Source organism: Nannospalax galili, unplaced genomic scaffold (assembly GCF_000622305.1).
Source record: "Nannospalax galili isolate Female #2095 unplaced genomic scaffold, S.galili_v1.0 scaffold423, whole genome shotgun sequence".
In the NCBI taxonomy this organism is placed as follows: Eukaryota; Metazoa; Chordata; class Mammalia; order Rodentia; family Spalacidae; genus Nannospalax; species Nannospalax galili.
In genome coordinates this window covers 432,549-452,849 of record NW_008350949.1, presented here as the reverse complement: position 1 = coordinate 452,849, position 20,301 = coordinate 432,549, and the positions used below count along the sequence as shown (strand labels likewise).

Genomic DNA, 20,301 nt, shown 5'->3' with positions numbered 1-20,301 from the left:
AGATCACTTTCCCTGAATATAATACAATTAATTAGAATAAAAAAAACCAAAAGCATCATATATTTGGGACCCAAAGCACATTAAAAAAAAAAACTCATGGATCAAACGATAGATCATAAAAAAAACTAGAAAGTATTTACAGCTGAACAAGGAGGAAAATACATTTCAAAATTTATGTCATGTACCAAAAATGGTACTGACAGAAAAAGAATCTTAAATGCTTCTTTTAAGAAAGGGCTGAAAAGTAACATATGAGGCATTAAATTTTAGAAGTTACAAAAACAATAGTGAGAAGGACAGAAAATAGTAAGTGTAGGATCAGAAATGCACAAAATAGAAGTCATTCTCAACTAGAATCAACCGCAACACGCAGGGTCAGATAGGAAGGGAACGTCTTAAAAGAGAAGAAAATTGGCCTAGACATATATACCTGTGTGTATGTCCTGTCTATGTTCCTTAAATGGATTTACAGCAAGCATTAGAGGATACTTTCTTTTTTCAAAGATGCTTCTTTTTTCTAATAATTCAAATGATATATTTTCAAAGGAAATTTTGAACAATGTAAAGATGTCATATAATTCATAACTCCACCATCATGGGACAATTATTAACTATAACATTTCATATTCTTCAGTCTTTTTTCTGTGTATCTGAAGGGTTATATGTGTCTTTATGTAATTATGTGGTTACTTAAATTTGGAGGCCCAAATGGCGTGCATCCATTTGTATTCAGATTTTTAACTTAAAATTGCATTTACAACTGTGTATATTCCTCGAATATAGAATTTTGAGTGATCGTGTTAAAATTCAGTTTCACTGAGAGAAATGTCATGCTGCATTCGGCTGTCTGTGGTCCTGTTGTTAGACAGTGTTTCCAGCTCTGGGGTAGAGCTATTTAGCTGATATTGACTCATAGTCCACTCGATGTGTGGTTACATATTGAATGTAAAAGGTGAGTTGGTGAGGTTGACTAGCCAGAAGTCTGTTTATAGAAGGTTGGAGGAGTCTTGGGAGACTTTAAAGAACATTCTAGATAGGAAGAACATGTGGGCTCGACAGATGAAGAGATTTCCTGCGCTGTCAGAGGGAAAGGCCCACTCTGAGCACCACATGTTTTCTGTAACTGGGTTAACCTAGGTCCTACAGAACACGTGTTTAAAACTATTGGAAAATGAAATGTTATAAATGAGAATTTTTTAAAGAAAATTGAACAAAGCTCTGTAAAACTCTGGGCCTGAAGCCTGTCTGCCGTAGGGGCCCTCTAGCATAGCACCCACAATGGGGAGACTTTGGTAGGGTCGTTTTGGTGACAAAGAACAGAGCTGCGTTGATTTAGTGGTGCTATTTACTGAAATGACTCGTACAGTAATAAGGAAGAGAAAAACCACGAATGGAAGGCAGGCTCTGTGTGCTGTCACAGTGGGCCATGTACAAAGGCAGCTTTGGGAAACACAGGAACAGAAGTTTATGAATCTTGCTTCCAGATGGACTTCATTACTAATATAAGATGTTCTCTGTCTGCTTCCTTCCTCATCTCTAATTGTTCTCCTCACGCAATGCTCAGTTTAATTCATTCTCGACTTCTTATTTCAAATACTCAAACATGAATAACCACCTTTCTTGTCTGGAAAGTGTTTCACTTGGGTCAAGTCAGAGAACACTAGCCCAACAGTAAGCTGTTCATGATCTGATCTTGTTTCAGTCAGCTTGGTGCAGGATGGGGACAGGAGGGGGTTGCTGGGTGCTATACAACACAGCTTGTTTTTAAGATGCTTGCTACAACAAAGGCTGGCGAGTAGGTGCCTTGACAGGCACCAAGCGTAAGACTGTTGCTTGGCTTTGGAACAGAGCACGTGTGAAGATTGTTCATGAGAGGAACTGTGGAGAAGTGGAAAAATATTAACACTCAGTGGCTCAGTGATGGACAGTGCCTGGCAGAGTAGCCATAGATAGCATGGATGTCAATACTGAGTACTTATTGGACCCACTATGTGCCAGGCCCCACAGATGATGGGACAATATAAAATATGATTGCAGCTGGATGTGGTGGTGCACGCCTTTAATCCCAGCACTCGGGAGGCAGAGGCAGGTGGATCTCTGTAAGTTCAAGGCCAGCCTGGTCTACATAGTGAGTTCCAGGACAGCTGGTGCTAGCCTGGTCTACATAGTGAGTTCCAGGACAGCTGGTGCTACAGGGAGACCCTGTCTCAAAGACCAAATAAATAAATAAATAAATAAATAAATAAATAAATAAATATAATATGATTTCTCACCTCAAGGAAGTGATAGTGTGTGTAAGAGAGATGTCTATAAGCATTCTTACCTTTTAATTTTTTAACAATAAATACCATTTATTGATATCTCCCATGACACAAATTTCTATTGGCCAGTGGTCATTTCTGTAGCCCAATAAGCATGCCCCTAGCTGATCATTTACTTTAAGCTTACCTCTGCTAGCTCACCATACTCACCATCAAGAGTGAGAAAATTAGACTGAGAGTTTAGTTAGAAGATATGTTTCTATAAACCTCTCTTAGAATGATCTCTATAATAAGATAAGGATCCTTCTTGAAAATTGAAGTGTTATTGCATTTACAGACAGTCATGTTGGAAAACACTTGGAAAGAGCATATACATTTTTTAAATTTTTATTTATTATTTTATTTTATGTATATGAGTGTTATGCCTGCATGTAGGTAAGTGCACCCACATTGTGCAGTGACCACAGAGGACAGAAGAGGCTGTTGGATCCCCTGGGACTGGAGTTATGGACAGTTGTTAGCTGCCATGTGGGCGCTGGGATTCGAACCCAGGTCTTCTGCAAGAGCAGTCAGTGTTCTTAAGCACTGAGCCATCTCTCCAGCCCCAAGAGCATATACTTTTTTTCATATTTTATTTTTTAATTTTATTTTATGTGTGTATTGCCTGCTTGTAGGTAAGTGCACCCACATTGTGCAGTGACCACAGAGGACAGAAGAGGCTGTTGGATCCCCTGGGACTGGAGTTATGGACAGTTGTTAGCTGCCATGTGGGCGCTGGGATTCGAACCCAGGTCTTCTGCAAGAGCAACCAGTGTTCTTAACAGCTGAGCCAAAGGTTGAAAAGACAGGAAAAAGTTCAGTGAAAAATTATGAATACTAAAAACCATTTGTAGTAAAATATATTCAATAAAAAAGTTTTAAAATATAGAACAGTAGTTTTAGTTATGTTTTCTATTGCTGTCAAAAAACACCTACCAAAGCCGACTTGGGAAAGAAAGGTGTATTTCATCTTATACTCTATAGTCCATCATTGGGAGAACCATGGCAGGAACTCCAGGCAGGGCCCTGGAGGCAGGAGCTAAAGTAAAGACCATGGAGGATGGCAGCTTACTAGTTTGCTTTCTTGGCTTGCTCAGGCACCTTTTGTATACAGCCCAGGCCCACCTGTCTAGGGATGGTGCACCCGTAGTGGGCTGGACCTTTATGCATCAATTAGCAATTAAGAAAATACTCCCACAGACATGCCCATAGGTCAATCTGATGGAAGAAATTCCTTAACTGGGGGGGTCTCTTTTCCTAGGTGACTCTAGTTTGTGTCAAGTTGACAAAGAAACAAACAAATAAACAAACAAAATACAACGGTCATCTATGACCCAAATCACCCACAGTTGGCATTACAGTGTCTTTCCTTCTAGGTTTATTTTCATCCTATTTATTATTTAGTGCTTTGTTTCTTTTTAAAGTTATACTGGCACTTTAAGGATAAACTTGTAATCTGCTTTTGCATTGCTATTCATAATCCCTGAACATCACTTGTAATTATAATGTAATTTTATACTTGATGTACCGCTCTTTCCTCCTGAAGTTAAATGTAGTCGGTAATTCTAGTTTTCAGAAATTTAAACAATGTTACAGTATACACATGTGAATAAAATTTTATCTCATGTTCTTATTTGCTTCTGTAGTATAAGGTCTTAGAAGTGAATTTGATCAAATGGTAAGCACACTCCTGAAGTCCCAGATATATACTCCTTTGATAAAATTCTAACTGAAAAGGTAGCTTGGGGCTGGAGATACAGCTCAGCAGCTGAGTTCCTGCTCTGCCAGCATGAGGACTTCAGTGCAAATCCCCAGAACCCATTTTACAAAGTCAGCCTTAGTCATCTGCACTTGTAACCCCAGGACTGGAGCGGAGGTAGGGGAAGAGAGAAGGACCACAGAGGCTTTCTGTGCTGACAAACCAGCTCCAGGCTCAGCAATAGACTCTGTTTCCAGGGGATAAGGAAGAATGTGATCGAGCAGGATATCTGACTGCCTGCTCTGGCCTCCATGTGCACACAAGTTCTTGCACCTGCACACACATGTGCACATGTACCATATACATACACCACACATGTACTTACATTCGCCAGACATATACTTACATACACCACACATATGCTTACATATGTGCACACACACACACACACACACACACACACACACGCGCGCGCGCGCGCGTGCACACACACAAAGGTAGCATGATAGGAACTTCCAGTGAAGGTTATAAATTTCACAAACGGGCACAGTGAACAACAGAGAGAGCATCATTATTTCAACATTGCCCTCAAGAACATACAGCATTAAGAAGACTTAGGTAGACGGCCATGTCTTGATAATGGAAAACATTCTTGTCTTTATTCAAATGATTCCAGGCTATAGAAAAAAGAAAAACCAAAATGACTAAGTTATAAATTTAGCTTGATTTAAAATTACGTTTCATATTCAAAACATGACAGTAAGAAAATATCTATTCGAAACTTCTAGGGAAGGTATTACACATTGTTGTTAAGCAGAACATAAGATTCCTCATTCATTATTTCTCTTTACTCATGATTTGTTGAGTAGATTTAGCATTTCCAACCAAAACTAAATTAACATAAATATTTTAGCAAAAAACTGTGGAAGTAGTTTCAGTAGGACAAAGACGTATTTCCCTTCTTGTCAAGCCACTTGCTAATGTATTCAGTATAAAGAAGCTGTGTTAGGTTAGCCTCGTGGTACAATGGTAATGCTCTGGCTCCAAGAAGTTTTGTTAATAAAATATAGTAGCATTCAAAAGAGAATTTATTTCAGTGGGAGTAGATTCTGAGTCTTTGATTCTCTTGTGAGCAGCGAAATTCTTAGAAAACATTAAAGTTTCGTCCTACAGTGGGTCATCTCTGGATAGAGCAGTGGAGTGTTGCTCACTTACAAAACTGCTCTTTTCATCACACGAGGTGGAATGTGGATTTATAACTATCCACTTAATTCAATCCATACGACCAAGTCAACAGAAATATTGGCATAGTCAAAACTATTGACGTTTTAGGACTTGAGCAAAGATAAGGGTGGTAGAAACAGAAAAAGAGGACTATGGAATTCCAGGACCTTTCGATATTAGATTCTGGAAGGTGGAGGTGAACAGAGGTGGCTAGGGACCACGGGGGATCTGTTACCTGTGTGATGACTGAATAGATTCCACACAGTATCTTGGATAACTGAATGACTACTCTGATGAAGCAGACGATTACTTGAAGCCCACTGAGGGTTATGAGAATGGAAAATAAAATAATGTTCCACTCTACCACATGTGCAGGCTCCAGGCACTGACTCCATATGCTGGAATCTGTAAGGAAACTGAGAGAGAGAGAGGAGAGAGATAAAGAACAACACCCAGGACCAAGTATATCAACTTTTATCCAAGAGGAAGCTACAGGTATAAATACGTTACGGGAAATTAATATATAATTTAAATACATATTAATATACTATTATATTAGTATGTACAACATTAAATAGTAATATTGATATATTTGAAAAATCATTTAAATACATATACTGAACACATCGTATGCATAGCTCTGAGTTAGACACTCAGTTTATTATAAATGTCCTGCCTGCTTTAGGGGCAACTTGGGTTTAATTAGGAGACAAAGTGCACTCAGAAGAGTTCAATGACAGGGAAAGGCAGTGCGTGCCAATACCAAGAGGTAGGACCAGCCCTTTTCTAGAGGTCTGCCTGTGAGGTCAGGGACGGTGATGAGCTTGTGCCTGATTTAATTTCACACGTGGTAAAATAACATTCTGCTGGTAATGCCTTGACTCTACTTCCAAAGCATTAAAGCACCGATTCTCCAGCTTAAATGAGCATCAGGATTATCTGGAAGGCTGGTCCAAACTCAGATTTCTGGACTCCACCCCAGGGAGTCTGAGTGAACTTGAGCCCTTCCATTTCTAAGTCCCCAGGTGACACTGGTGATTTGGTTCTGCTCTGGTTCACACTGACCTCTGCTCTGGAACAGTGCTGTCCCAGCTAGAAATGATTGAGATTATGGGGTGATGACTCCAATGATCCACAGTTTCAATCAGTCTAGTTTAGCAAAGGTATGTGGAAATCAAATCACTCCTATCTTAAAAATACTTTGCTCCGTGGAAAGACTTGCCTCCTTCTGGGCCTGGTGTGGCCATTAGCACTTCTGAGGGCTCATTCTCTGTTTAGAGGAATCGAAGTGAAGAACTGGGCTCCCCAAAGACCTCTAAGACAAAAACAGTCCTCACGTTGTACAGTGAAGATGTTTATGAGTTAACGGGAAGTTAATGTGAGTTAACGGGAAGTTAACGTGAGTTAACAGGAAGCTGGTTTGTCTCAGAGCAGCAGGCCACTTACGTGCTGGCCATGTGGCCTGGGTGTTGGTATCGGGCTGTGGGAAGTGGGGAATGCTGTCCTGTGGGGATCAGTCTCCCAGCATCACCTTGCTACTTTGTTTTCTTTCTTCCCCTCCCTTTATCTCCCTTTCCATTCTCTTCATCTCCTTTATTTCCTACCCTCTAATGCACTGAGAATGCCTTAGCATAACTGATGGCTCTTATCCCAGAGACAAAGAGCACAGAATATGAACTCAGCACGTCTGGGTCTGTAGGACCTTGGGCAAGGGACTTTACTCCCTGCTCTGCTAGTATACCTAGAACTTGGCAGTTGATGAGGGACAGATAACACCATGGCCTAGGAGAAACACAGGAACCTTCCAAGCCATCCGGTTTCCAAGTGTTGGGTGGTGTGCTAGAACATGGACCGGGAACAGTCTAGAAGAGGGAGTTACAGGAATCCGCTTCCCTGGTGGCTAAGACAGAGCTGGGACATGAAGGAGCAGGAGATGGATCTAGTGCAATGCTATCAGAAAATCACATCTGGACTGTGCTTTGCGGACTTCAGAGCATTTTTACATGTTTCTTACCAAATATTCACAGTAATGGGCTACTGTAAAAATTTATCAAATCTCATTTGCACATTACTTCCACTTAAATCTCAATTTGGTAATAGAGGCATTATTATTATCCACAATTTTATAGATGCTCAGAGATACCCAGATACTTGCCCAGTGTTACAAAACTTGTAAGTAGGAGAACAGGGACTTAAATCTATCTTTGTCGAAGACCTGTGCTCCAAGGGAAACATGTAAGCATGTCAGTGTAAGGGTTTTGTCTCAATGCAATATTCTGTGTGAGCTCCTGGAGAAGATAGAGCCACTGAAATTTATGTCTGATTCTCTAGCATCCAACTCATAGATGCAGTAAGTGCTAAATAGATGCAAAAGTGAATAACTGATATATACTACTTCAATATTAATCCTTTCACCCAGTATTTGCCAAGCTTTGGAAACTTTTCTAAGACCAGAGATGTAGTTTTCCTGTGTGACCTCCAACCAGTATTTCACCTCTGATCATTTTTATGTAGGTGGAGGCATGTGAACGTAGACATCAAAAGCAGACTAAAGATATGATGGAGAGGAACATGGGGAGTCTGAGGCTCATGCACTAACTTTTGGTTGTGGAGTAGGAAAAAGTTAAGGTGCTGATGTATCAAAAAGGGGTCTTTTGCTCCCAGAGAGAATTTCTACATTAAAGTCCTCTTTGGTGAGTCTCTTTAATCCCACAGTCCCTTCCACTTGTTCATGACGGTCTGTGATAATGTTTAATACTCCTGAACTGAGGGAGAGCCCTGCCTACTAAAAAAGATCAGAGCAGAACGTTCCGAATGGAGACAGCTCTGGGCACAGAAGCAGCTCTGCCAGGCAGACGGAAGTGTACATGTGAGATCTTGAATAGACAAGGCCCATAAACCAACAAAGCTAATCTCAGGGAGTCAGGAAGAAAATATAATGACACTGGTGATTGCAGACATCCCTGTGACCTACTGGAATTCTGAATACAGGGTAAAAGATAATGAGATCGTGGGCCTGTCTTGTATCGCTTTCTGGACATTGATGCCTCTGAGCCATCTCTGCAGGTGTCGGCACAATAAAGTAGCACAAGGCCTGTGCGAAGCATTCTAAGATCCAGGATTAGATTGCTCAAATTACCAATTAAACTTGTAGCTCCTCCCACACCCTCCTGCACCTAGTCACATTCCTGGATTTCCAGATGCAGTCCCTTGCTCATCCCACATGGCTTTCTGTGTCTCCCCTGCTACAGTGGCTCAGAATGACACTGTCAGAGGGTAAACCCTTCCATACTTGTAACAGGCAAGGTTTCCAAGATTGCCACAAAGGTAGAACCAGTCAGACCCCACACCCTAAGGTAGCCAGGTGGGACTTGGAAAATGCACCTGAGCCTGTGGGCAGGGGTTTATGAGTTTCTGGGCTCCTTTGCCTGGGGAACCACTCCTTACCGTCCTGCAGTGTCTTCAAAGGCATATTCCCAGCCACTGTGGGTGCGGCAGTATGGGCCCTGGACAAGACCCAGAGCAGAAATGACCAGGCAGTATCCAGAGAAAGCAATTCCAAGGGCAGAAAAGACAATCGACAGCAATGTCTAAATTAAACATAGAAGCTTAGTGTTACAGATCGAGGCAGAGAGGTATGGTGGATAAACTACCAGATAACTACCTTTCCCTTCCCATTTAGACCCACTGAGGATTTTAATAACTAGTGCCCACCTACAAATGGAAACTTTAATCCAAGTGTATCAGATCTTAATATATTTATAAATGACTTTTGGATTCTCATCACATGGGGAACCAGATGATTTACTAAAGTTCTTCCTTTTATCTGGAATTTTGACATCAAAATAATGATCACATAGGCCCATCAGTGCAATAGTGGCAGGAATACTATGGGAGCAACCAACCACTTTCTAATTGGATTTAAGGGCTGCTTCATAAGATGGAGCCCATACCTGACACTGATATCAGGCTTAGGAATCTCGGTCTAGATGGATCACAGGCCATAGGGGAGAGCCTAATACTAGCTTTCTACTAAATAGTTATAGTACTAAACTGCTTCCTAATGATGTATTCTATACCCATAGATTAATGCATTTCTCACCTCTCACCAGAGAAGCTTCCTTATGCAGCAGATGGAACTAGAGACTGTCATACTAAGGGAAGCAAGGCAAACTCAGAAAAGCAATCAACGTATGTTCTCCCTCATTTGTGGATTGTAGCACCAATCCCTTCTATGCAAGTATATATCCTGATGTAATGCCAGGAGCCAGGAAAATGGGAAGGAAACACAGAGGTACAGAGAAAGAGCCCGAAAGAGGGGGATAGTAGGGCACAGATGTTACCTGGGGGAGGTGGGAAATGTGGGAGTGTTTGGCTGGGAGGGAAGGAGGGAGGGACATGCAGGGGCCCCCATGGTGCTGGGGGAGGAGGGACTCAAGAGATGTGGGATGGTGGGAGGAAGGTGTTTTTGGAGGAAGGGTTGGGATAATGGCAGTGCTTAGACTGAGGAGGAGGAGGGGTGAATGGAGCTTGGGGAGCTAGGGAAGACAGAAGGAAATGTGTTGGCTAGTGAACTTCTTGAGAAATGCACATACAGTATCTGAACATTAGTGCATGTGTATACCTGGGGACTGTATGGCAAGGAGCACAGTGGCAGACAGGAGTGATCTCCCTTTGAGTGGTTGGTCAAAGAAGTCCAAGACCCTCCCAAAATAACACAGGCTATTGCCAAAGCTCTTGGTTATCTCCCGGAACTCCAAGATAAGACCCGACCACCAAAGACAAGGCATACTTTGGACACAGGACTTGGAACATGGAGCAGGAATTGATCTGGAAGCCTTCTCCCTGAAGTTTAATTCTCATAGTTCTAGAGGACACTATGCAAACTGCTAAGGAGGAAAAAAATCAATCAATGATCCAATCTATTCCTAAAATCTAATAACCATAACGACTGGCACAGCAAACTACCTCTGTTCGTGCAGTAGTAGCACTGTTATCTGGGGGTGGGGGTAATCAACAGCTATCTAATGGGACTAAAAGCCCTCTCAATGGAAGTGAACTTATGGGTGGCACTGTAATTATAGCCAAATAAATGGCTGGAGAGGTCACAGATCCTACAGAAAACCCTATCTCTGTCATATTTGCAGACAAATGAAATTTCTTACAATATGCTAAATATGAACCCTTATATTTACAGACAAATATACTATACCACTTATCAAAGAAGCTTCTTTTTGCAACAGATGGAAGCTACTGCAAAGTTCCACAACTAGTCACATGCAGACACATATATGTCTGAGAGAGTCTCGGTCCTAGGTAACATATCTACAGTGGAACCCCTACACCTACAGCTCATGGAACTTAGTAGAACAGGAGGTGGAGAGAAAACTAGTGTATCCCTCAACTCGCCAGGGGAGCTTCCTCATACAACAGAGTGCCATGTACACAGAAGGCCACAACTGGCCACGTTTTAGAGAATAAGAGACTGCGGAGTGTGTGTCCTGGATGGGACTCCTATGTTAAACCTCACCCACGCCACCCATGGCTCATGGACCATTTCAGAAGAGGAGGCAGAAAGATTGTAAGATCCAGGGTTGATCCATGAACATAGGGAAACTGTCTCCATGAACTACTGGAGACTGGTTACTGCTGGGTGAGGGAGAGTGCGCCTTACTTACGATCTCTAGATGGGCTGACTAGACTCCAGTGGATGAATTTGCACTGAAGGACATCTGGGTACAAATGCTTGACTGGATAGGACTTAGCATGTATGGTTGGTGCATGAGGATCAGCTGGGGTCGGGGGCATGGATGGGGAAGAGGATCTAAATTTGATTAAGGGCTGTTGCATGAAATGTACAAAAGCTCAATAAAAATTAAGGAAAAAACCAAAAGTATTAAAAGTATGTTACCATGAATCCCTGTATATCTTTTATCTAGATTCACCTAATTTGAATAATTTACTATATTTTGCTCTCTGTAGGTATGCATACGTTTATATATACACATACGCGTACATATATAATACATATAAAATTACTTAAATACTTGTATTGTTGAATTGTGAAAATGGGTTTGGAGACATTATGATCTGTCATGACTAAATAAAGCAACATTTATTTCTCCTAAGGATAAAAACATTCTATTATTTTGTAGCTTTTTCTGTAATGAAACCAAAGAAGATTTCTATGTAGGGTTACGTCTCACTATGTAGGGTTACGTCTCACAATGTAGGCTTACGTCTCACGATGTAGGCTTACGTCTCACGATGTAGGGTTACGTCTCACTATGTAGGCTTACGTCTCACGATGTAGGCTTATGTCTCACGATGTAGAGTTATGTCTCACTAGTTTCCTTTAACCTACACTAGCCTGACTTTTCGTTTTGCACACTACTGAGTTTTTGAAGAATTCTAGCCAATTGTCTTATGTATGAATGCCTCACATTCTGGGCTTTCCTGGTTGTTTATAATTGAATTTAAAAATTTCTGCACAAATCCTTGTGATGTGTGGTGTGCACTGTGAGCCTCTCATGCTATTGGCGACATGACATTTAGCTCTTGATGAAAGTGTCTCGGATCTCTAATGGCACTTTTTCCATTGTGCAATTATAAAATATTGGTGAGGTGGTACTTTGAAATCTTGTCACAGTCAACTTCCTAACAACAGTTCAGTTGGTCACAAGTGCACACACTGGAGGCGGCAACGTGTTACTTTATAGTTCTATCTGTTCTCTGCACTTTGTAATTTTCTGCACAGAATGTCCATTTCCATTTCCCTTTCCTCCTCTGCTTCTATCTTTTGATGACATTAATGGGCTGATTTATTTCATAATTAAGTGTGAAAAAATCTATAACTGCTAAAATTACTCTAAGTACCTTGATGGTCCAGTGTTAGCCATTGGAAACAGCTATTCCAGTCCATTTATGTGCCTTTTTACATAACCTTATCGTGCTTTGAACACTCTTTTGCTTTCTGATGTCACAGACTGACTCTAGACTTAATTCTGACCTAGACCTAGAATGGGTGTTTGATTTTTTTAAAAGAAAGTCATGAAATTGGTTTTTGAAAAAATAAATTGACATGATTTAAATGAGCTTTGGAAGATTGCTTTGGTAATGGTGGCCCTCAAGCCAGAAGGGAGAGACCCCAAAGGTAAGAATTCCATATAGAGACAAAGTCAGGTTGAGGTGACAAAGACATGTATTGGAGAAGAACACATTAAAGAAGAAATAAATAGTTGGCAATTGACTGGAAAAAAAATGCAGAGTTGTGTTTTAGGTGTAAAGAAGACAGAAAAATAGATTCCAAGGAGAGTAGTCTGGTTTTAGAGACTATTTATTTTTAGAAATGTTGATTTGAAGACAAAAGGATGACAGAACAACAGTAACATCAAGTAGCTGCTTAAAAAAGAAAACTCAAAAAAAAAGATAAAGAAAGAAAGAGAAAGAAAGAAAGAAAGAAAGAAAGAAAGAAAGAAAGAAAGAAAGAAAGAAAGAAAGAAAGGAAACCTAAAGGACCGCAGAGTACATCCCTAGACAGGGCTCCTATACCAACCGCCACCACCATCCCTAGACAGGACTCCTATACCAAACCTCACCACCATCCCTAGACAGGACTCCTATACCAAACCTCACCACCATTCTTAGACAGGACTCCTATACCAAACCTCACCACCATCCTTAGACAGGACTCCTATACCAAACCTCACCACCATCCCTAGACAGGACTCCTATACCAAACCTCACCCACTCGGGCAGAAAAGGGCTCAGAGAGATTGTAAGAGCCAGAGATGGTGCATGACCTTAGGGAAACAGAGTTTTACAGGTTCCCGGGAACTTGCTCGGGAATTTACAGCAATGGTCACAGCATTCACAAAACCCATGTAAACTCAAACAAAAGCCCAGCATAGAACTGGGGAAATGGGCAGAAGGCCCCAACCTTAGTTGAAGCACTCTTGGAAGCTGATCACTGCTGGATGAGGGAGAGTTGATCTTCTTTAAGGGAGTGATGCTAGACAGGCTGAACAGGCTCCAGTGGATGAACTCATACCAAGGGACGGACACCTTGAGTACACAAACTTGATTCGACAGGCCTTAACGCATATGACAGGATGCATGAAATCCTGTGGGCAGACTATGGAAGGGCGTGAATAGGGGAGGGGGTCTAAATGTGATTCAGGTGTATTGTGTGAAATCCATAAAATTTCAGTCATTGAAAAAAAAAAGTAGAATATAGTTGGGTGGGCGTGGTGCCTTTAATCCCAGCATTCAAGAGGCAGAGTAAGGTGAATCTCTGTGAGTTCCATGCCAGCTAGTCTACATAGCAAATTCCAGGCCAGCCAGGGCTACATAGTGAGACCATGTCTCCCCTTCCCCTCAACCACACACTAAGAATAATAAACCGTTTTTGTTTGTTTTCCATACTGAGGGTTAGACCCAGGGCCTCGGAACATTTGAGGCCAGTCCTGTATGGGATTACACACCTACACTCCCAGGTCAGCTCAAACCTGGTTCTTTAAGGAATAAAATTATCTCAAATTCTATTTCTTTTTTTGAGATTATTTCACTGAATTAGAAGGAAGATCATGAGAGAGAAGGAAAAGATCTTAAGGGGGAGGAGAAAAAGAAGAGGGGTTAATGAAATTCATGCTCAGGAAAGCAGGATGGGGAGCTCTGTGGAGAGGAAGGGGACCAGGTCAGCAGGGGTCAGGAGATATGGGGGTAGTGTGCGAGAGGGTACGAAGGAAACCAAGTGTAATGACACACACACATGGAAATGCCATGTCGAAACCCACTGCTTTGTATATCAAACTAAACAAATAATTTTAAAATTTATTGAAAAAAGATTATGTCTGTAACTTTAATATGTTCTTATTATAGAAAACTGGAAAATATTTTAAAAACACAAAGATAAATGAAATGTCTGCTAGATCCACCTAATATGAATATTTATATAATTATTTCATTGACAACTTTATATATTAAGTGCTCTTTGAAATTTTATTTCACTTACTGATATTTTTTGTTTGTTTTGGGTTTTGCTGTATAGGGAATTGAACCTTGGACTTTATGAAAACTAGGTAAGTACTCTACAACTGAGCTACATCTCCAGTCCGTTATGCTAATTTCAATAAGGTTTTGCTAATGTGGTAAGAGGAACAGAGTTACTTTTAAAATGAGAAATTATTGTTTATTATACTTTATAAAGCAAATTTGTCTGTTTGCTAGTCTTTCCTTCGGAAAAGGAGTGTTTTGGAAAGAGAGAAATCCTTACATATCAAATGGTCCCTTAATCAGCTCTCCAGGAAGATCAGTGAAATTTCCTCTCTTAATGAATTTGGCAGCACACACACACACACACACACACACACACACACACTGCAATCTAATGAGTAGATACCACTGCACTATTGAGAGAAGCCTCAAAATAAGTAGGAATAAAAAACTCTGTGTAGGTCAGGTGTGGTGGTGCTCAGGAGACGGAGGCAGGAGGATTGTTGTGAGTTCAAGGATAGCCTGGTTTACACAGTAAGTTCCAGGCCAGGTGGGGCTACAAGGAGAAAAAAAAATCTTTGTGTCATAGCAGCTGGAGAGATGGCTCAAAGGTTAAGAGCACTGACTGCTCTTGCAGAGGACCCAGGTTCAATTCCCAGCACCCACATGGCTGGTAACAACCATGTGTAACTCCAGTTCCAGAGAATCTGATGCTTTTTTCCGACCTCCATGGGTATTGCATGACATGGGTAAACTTACACACATACAGACAATACACTCATACACATAAAAATTAAAAATTAAGGGCTGGAGAGATGGCTCAGCAGTTAAGAACACTTAATAAAAAATAAAATTAAAATTAAATATTTTCAAAAAGGTCTCTGTGTCATAATTTCATTTTCGGTGAGCTGAAGGTGATGTAGTAGGTAACAGCACCATGTAACAGAGCTGTTTCAGAAACAGTAACGAGTATTTTCTGTTATTTTAAGTGACTTTATGTGGGCAGTATTAACTGCAGATAATTCCGCGCGTTCTGGCAGATAAAAAATAAAATTAAAATTAAATATTTTCAAAAAGGTCTCTGTGTCATAATTTCATTTTCGGTGAGCTGAAGGTGATGTAGTAGGTAACAGCACCATGTAACAGAGCTGTTTCAGAAACAGTAACGAGTATTTTCTGTTATTTTAAGTGACTTTATGTGGGCAGTATTAACTGCAGATAATTCCGCGCGTTCTGGCAGATGCTCAGGAGGAATGAACAGTGCCTTAGTGCATTCTGCTATTAAAATGCCTTACACTGTGGAATCTGTAAATAACAAAAATTTATTGCTCACAACTCTGGAGACTGGGAAGTCCAAAATCAAGATGGCAACAGACTTGGTGTCCAGGGAGGGCCTGTTCTTTAAGTATGGAACTTTCTGTACATCCTCCCACAGGAGAAGATGGCAAACGGTCATTCTTTGAGCCTTTTCATGACGGCATCAATCCCATTCATGAAGGAAGGACCCTCGCAATTTACTCAGTTTGTAAAAAAGGTCTTATTTACAAAGAGGATTAAATTTCAATATGAGTTTTGGGGGAACACACTCAAACTATAGCAGATCGCCACTAAGAAATGAGTGTGGGATGGCCTCAGTTTTCATTCTGGAGTCTCAGAAATGACAAATTTTATAATTGAGCAGTTTTATAGAAGCATTCATATTCTTTATATTGAAAAATAAGAATTATCATTGAATTTCTTCTTGGTAACAATTGGTGGGGCGTGAATTGCAGCTCTGCCTCCAGCCTAAGTGGAAATTTTACTCTAATGCCCATCAAGCTCAACTTCCGTTTGCATCCCAGTTTGTTCCTGCAGGCACATGAAGTTGGACCCCTGTTCTAGAATCTATCTTGGAAAAACCAAACGGGGAACCAGAGGAATCAGCTCTGCCTCCTCCGCTCCTCCCACTGAGATGGCTGCCATCTTGTGCACTGCTCGTGGGAGACCTTGTTCAGGCTGTTTCTAGCATTTGTTTGTAGATGTCAACTGGAACATGCTGATTTTTATTACATCCTTAATGGCATTTACATTACATTTGTAGCATTTCTCTGAGTGTCATAGTTTAAATATATGTCTGACTCCATTGCTGTACCTCAAAAATTTTGAAAGCTTTCCATAAGCATAATATGAGTACCTATGGGAGGATGTCTAAGTCAACTGGTTAAGATACAAATGGGCATGATGGTGCACACTTTCAATCCCAGCACTCAAGAGGCAGAGCAGGTATATGTCTATGAGATTGAGGTCACCCTGGTTTATATAATGAGTTTCAGGCCAACTGGGGACACAGGGAGACCCTGTCTAAAAAATAAAATAAAATTTAAAAAATTAAAAAGTAAAATGTACACACACTTTAATTTCCCATCGAAGGCATAATAAGGCATAAACTCAAAGTTCCAAAGGCATGGAAGAATTGTTCATAGCATCTTGGCTACACATTAAAATTCCCTGTAGCTACTAAGAAAAAATTCCAAACCCCAGCTGTTCCTCAGCCCAACTAAAACAGAGACTTTGGAGGGAGGGAATAACTCAGACCATAGTTTTTATAAAGTTCTGGTGACGGTAACGTGGAGATAACACACAGAACCCCTGCTACAAAACATGCTCACCAGCCTTTGTGGTAAAGGCCCTCCTAGGTAACAAATCACAAGTTCTCTTTCAGCCCCAGGGCCTCATAAATAAAGTAGGGGTAACAGTGGGTGACCTAAGTCACTGAGAAGATATTTAAAATCTGTGGACTGCTACACATATTGTGAATAAATGATGACAAGGCTGGAGAGATGACTCAGTGGTTAGAGGACCTGGGTTTGGTTCCCAGCACCCACATGGTGGCTGGCAGCATCAGTTCCAGGGGATCTGACACCCTCTTCTGGCATCCGTGGGCATTGCACGACACTGGTGTACTTGTATACATGCAGGCAAAGCACTCATACACATAAAAATAAATAAATAAATAATAAATAAATAAAAGAAGAAGGCAGGACAATTGTGGAAATGTAACAGCCCAAGCCGGCCTGCTGAACATGGGCTGGAAATGGCTGCTTCTAGTATTCATTCCAGTTCTATTTTGGTTATTTATAAAGTCCCAATTTAAAAAATGCATCATATACAACTAGCAATGTGGCTATAATAAAAATCATTATGCTGGGTTTAAAAAGATAAAAAGTTTTATATAAAATACAAACTATAAAAGCAGAGAGTAAATTAAAGGTTCATATTTCAGTGGTGGTAAAAATGTTCTGTGTTTTGATTATTTTGGTCATTTAGTGGATTTTTTTTCAGCAGTCAAAATTCATGGAATTGTTTACTTGTAATGGACACCATTTATTGTTCTGTAAATAGGTCCTAAATCAAGTTCATAGGCGAAAAAGAGACTCCTGAAAATGCATTTGGAAAAGGCACTATTTTCTAGTTTCATACATCTTTAAAATATTTTATTTATTATTTTTATTTTATGTGTGTAAGTGTATTGCCTACATGTGTGTAAGTGCACCCATATCATGCAATGCCCATGGAGGCTGGAAGAGGTAATTGGATTCCTTGGAAACTGGAGTTATGGACATTGTTAGCTGCTATGTTGGGTGTTGGGAATCGAACCTGGGTCCTCTGCAAGAGCAGCAAGTTCTCTTAACCGCTGCACCATCTGTCCATCCCCTCATACATCTTTAAATTCCAGATTTCCAGAAGCGAACAGAGGAGAACTAGAACAGAGGGAGAGGAATCTGCGTAAGTGAAGCGGAAGACTAGCTCCGGAATAAACGCTTGACTTCTGAGTGACAGGCTCACAGAGAGGTGGTAAGAGCCGAGGTGTTTCTGTGTTTCCAAATGAGAGGAGGGAAAGCAGAAACCACTCACCCATCAGAAGCTGCGACTCTTACCATGTACTTTTCACTGCAGTTTTCGCTCTGGCAACATTTGTAGTTGTTAACATTTTCCAGCACAAGAAGGGCAGCTGCTACTATGAGCATCTGGAGGAGGGAAGAGAAGTGTTCAGAAATGGAACAGCAGTGCTCATTTGTGTGCCTGGTCAGAGAACAGTAACTCCAGTCATAGACCCCGAAGTCAGGTAGACCTGGGTTCAAATCCAGTTTGGCCCAGTTTGGCTACTTTCTAGCTCTGTGAACTAAAAAGTCTTCTGCAAAATGCTGTTGAGAACTCACGCAATGGTGTTTTTAGGAGATCATAGGATGCAACATTTTGTGTTTAGTGATCAATTCACAGTTGGTTGATAAATGGTAGCTATATGATAATGGTTAGCTATATTAGCTTTACTGTTACATTGCTTGCAGTAATCAAAAGCTAATTTTTAAGGAGGACTAGATGGTGTGGACATGAGAACGCCACTTGGGGCAGCAGACCTGCATTTTCCACATACTCAGGTGCTAGGGAGGAAGAAACTGCTCAGCAGAGTTGATAGTTTGCCAGCCTCTGGGAATAGAGACAAGATTTAAGTGAAACTATGTCTCTTTACATCAATTCAGCTTCTTTGTGCAATCAAATGATCTCAGTTCAAAATTTCTGGTATGACACGTCTGCATCAAGCCCTAAACTAGAAGCATCCGATATATTCTACCTTTCTTTCTTGGAAATTTGAGCAAATGGCTAGAACTTTGGAAAGGACACAGATTTCTTCACTGTTATGATTTCCGACTATGGCAGGTCTGAATCAGAGCTGATGGAAAATTCCCCATCCATTCTCTGGTACTAACTCCCAAGTTTGATTTTACTTTTTACTATTTGTAACCAACATTTCCAATCTCCAGATTCTTCAGGTTTCATTGTCAATTTAATTGTTTGTCTACATTCCTTCTTGTCTCCTAGGAGGGGCTGATAGTTACAACAACGTGTTTCAACAGTTTCCAAAAACTAAAAAATAGAAAATGAATTATTTTCCTACTTTTAAGTTTTACTTGCTCTATAAGCAGAATAGCACTCTCTGTCTCTGTCTCTGTCTCTGTCTCTGTCTCTCTCTCTCTCTTCAACTTCATTACAGACTTTAGTGGACTCTGGTTTAATCTCACTACTGAACTTTGCAGCTCTGCCGTTTATTACAATCGAATAATGAGGAAAACAATGAGATAAACTGAAATACAGAACCACAGTCATTACAATGTTGGTAAAAGTAACTAGCCTGGACTTTTGGAATCCTGCTCCTCAGAAATCCATTATGGGGAATGAAAGATTTCCGGGGGAAGGAGAGATGGCTCAGTGGTTAAAAGCACTGACTACTCTTGCAGACACCCGGGTTCGATTCCCAGCACACATATGGCTGCTAACAACTATCTGTAACTCCAATTCCAGGAGATCTGATGCCCTCTTCTGACCTCTGTGGGCATTGTGCAACACACGTATACTTACACACACGCAGGCAATATACTCATACACATTTTTTCCCAATGTATCACATTTTTCCCAACCAATACACTACTAGGATACTTTTTCTTAGTTATCTACTATTATAAACAATGCTATCACAAACATCCTTACAAATAGCTCTTTCCTTGTTTTAGATTATTTCCTAGGAATGAAGGATGAGTTTTAGGATTACTGAGTTAGAACACATAAGTATTTTTTGAATTTTCAAACACTTCTCCAAAAAGTTTGCATTTATTTGTAGTGCCACCAATATTAACTATGACCCTTTTACACAACTTCAATAGCATTGGGCATTAATATCTTAAAGTCTAGCAAGTTAATTTAACCAAACAACCAAAATGAAATAAAAACTAAATGAAAATTGCTTTATTAAAATATTATGAAATTTAAAAATCCATAAAGATGTATAGCTATATCATGAATTTTCTTCGACATTTCTGAGTAAACTTACAGTGCATGATGTATTGTTTTAGAAATGAGATGATCAGGAAAAGTGTCTTTTCCTTTGAGTTGACAGGGTGATTTACTATTGTTATTTTTAAAGAACAAAAAGTCGTGAGGAAGCCCATCATGGATTCTTAACACTGGTAATGTGATTTCATAGTCAAAACTGTTCTCCATTATTAAAGATACAATGTAGGAGTATTTCATGATGACATAGCCCAGCCT

The 20,301-nt window shown here is 40.4% G+C and overlaps 1 protein-coding gene across 1 annotated transcript in view; it reads right to left on the bottom strand.

Moving 5' to 3' along the window:
- Positions 1 to 4,555: 4,555 nt before the first annotated feature.
- Tm4sf18 (transmembrane 4 L six family member 18) overlaps positions 4,556 to 20,301 on the bottom strand; it is a 16,739-nt gene continuing 993 nt past the window's right edge. Inside the window, exons 3-6 of the mRNA XM_008848033.3 lie at positions 18,135 to 18,224; positions 8,671 to 8,813; positions 5,459 to 5,639; positions 4,556 to 4,676 (exon numbers count right to left, since the gene is read on the bottom strand). Coding sequence (XP_008846255.1) covers positions 4,662 to 4,676; positions 5,459 to 5,639; positions 8,671 to 8,813; positions 18,135 to 18,224 — 429 coding nt within the window. The 3' untranslated portion in view covers positions 4,556 to 4,661. The remainder of the gene's footprint in view (positions 4,677 to 5,458; positions 5,640 to 8,670; positions 8,814 to 18,134; positions 18,225 to 20,301) is intronic.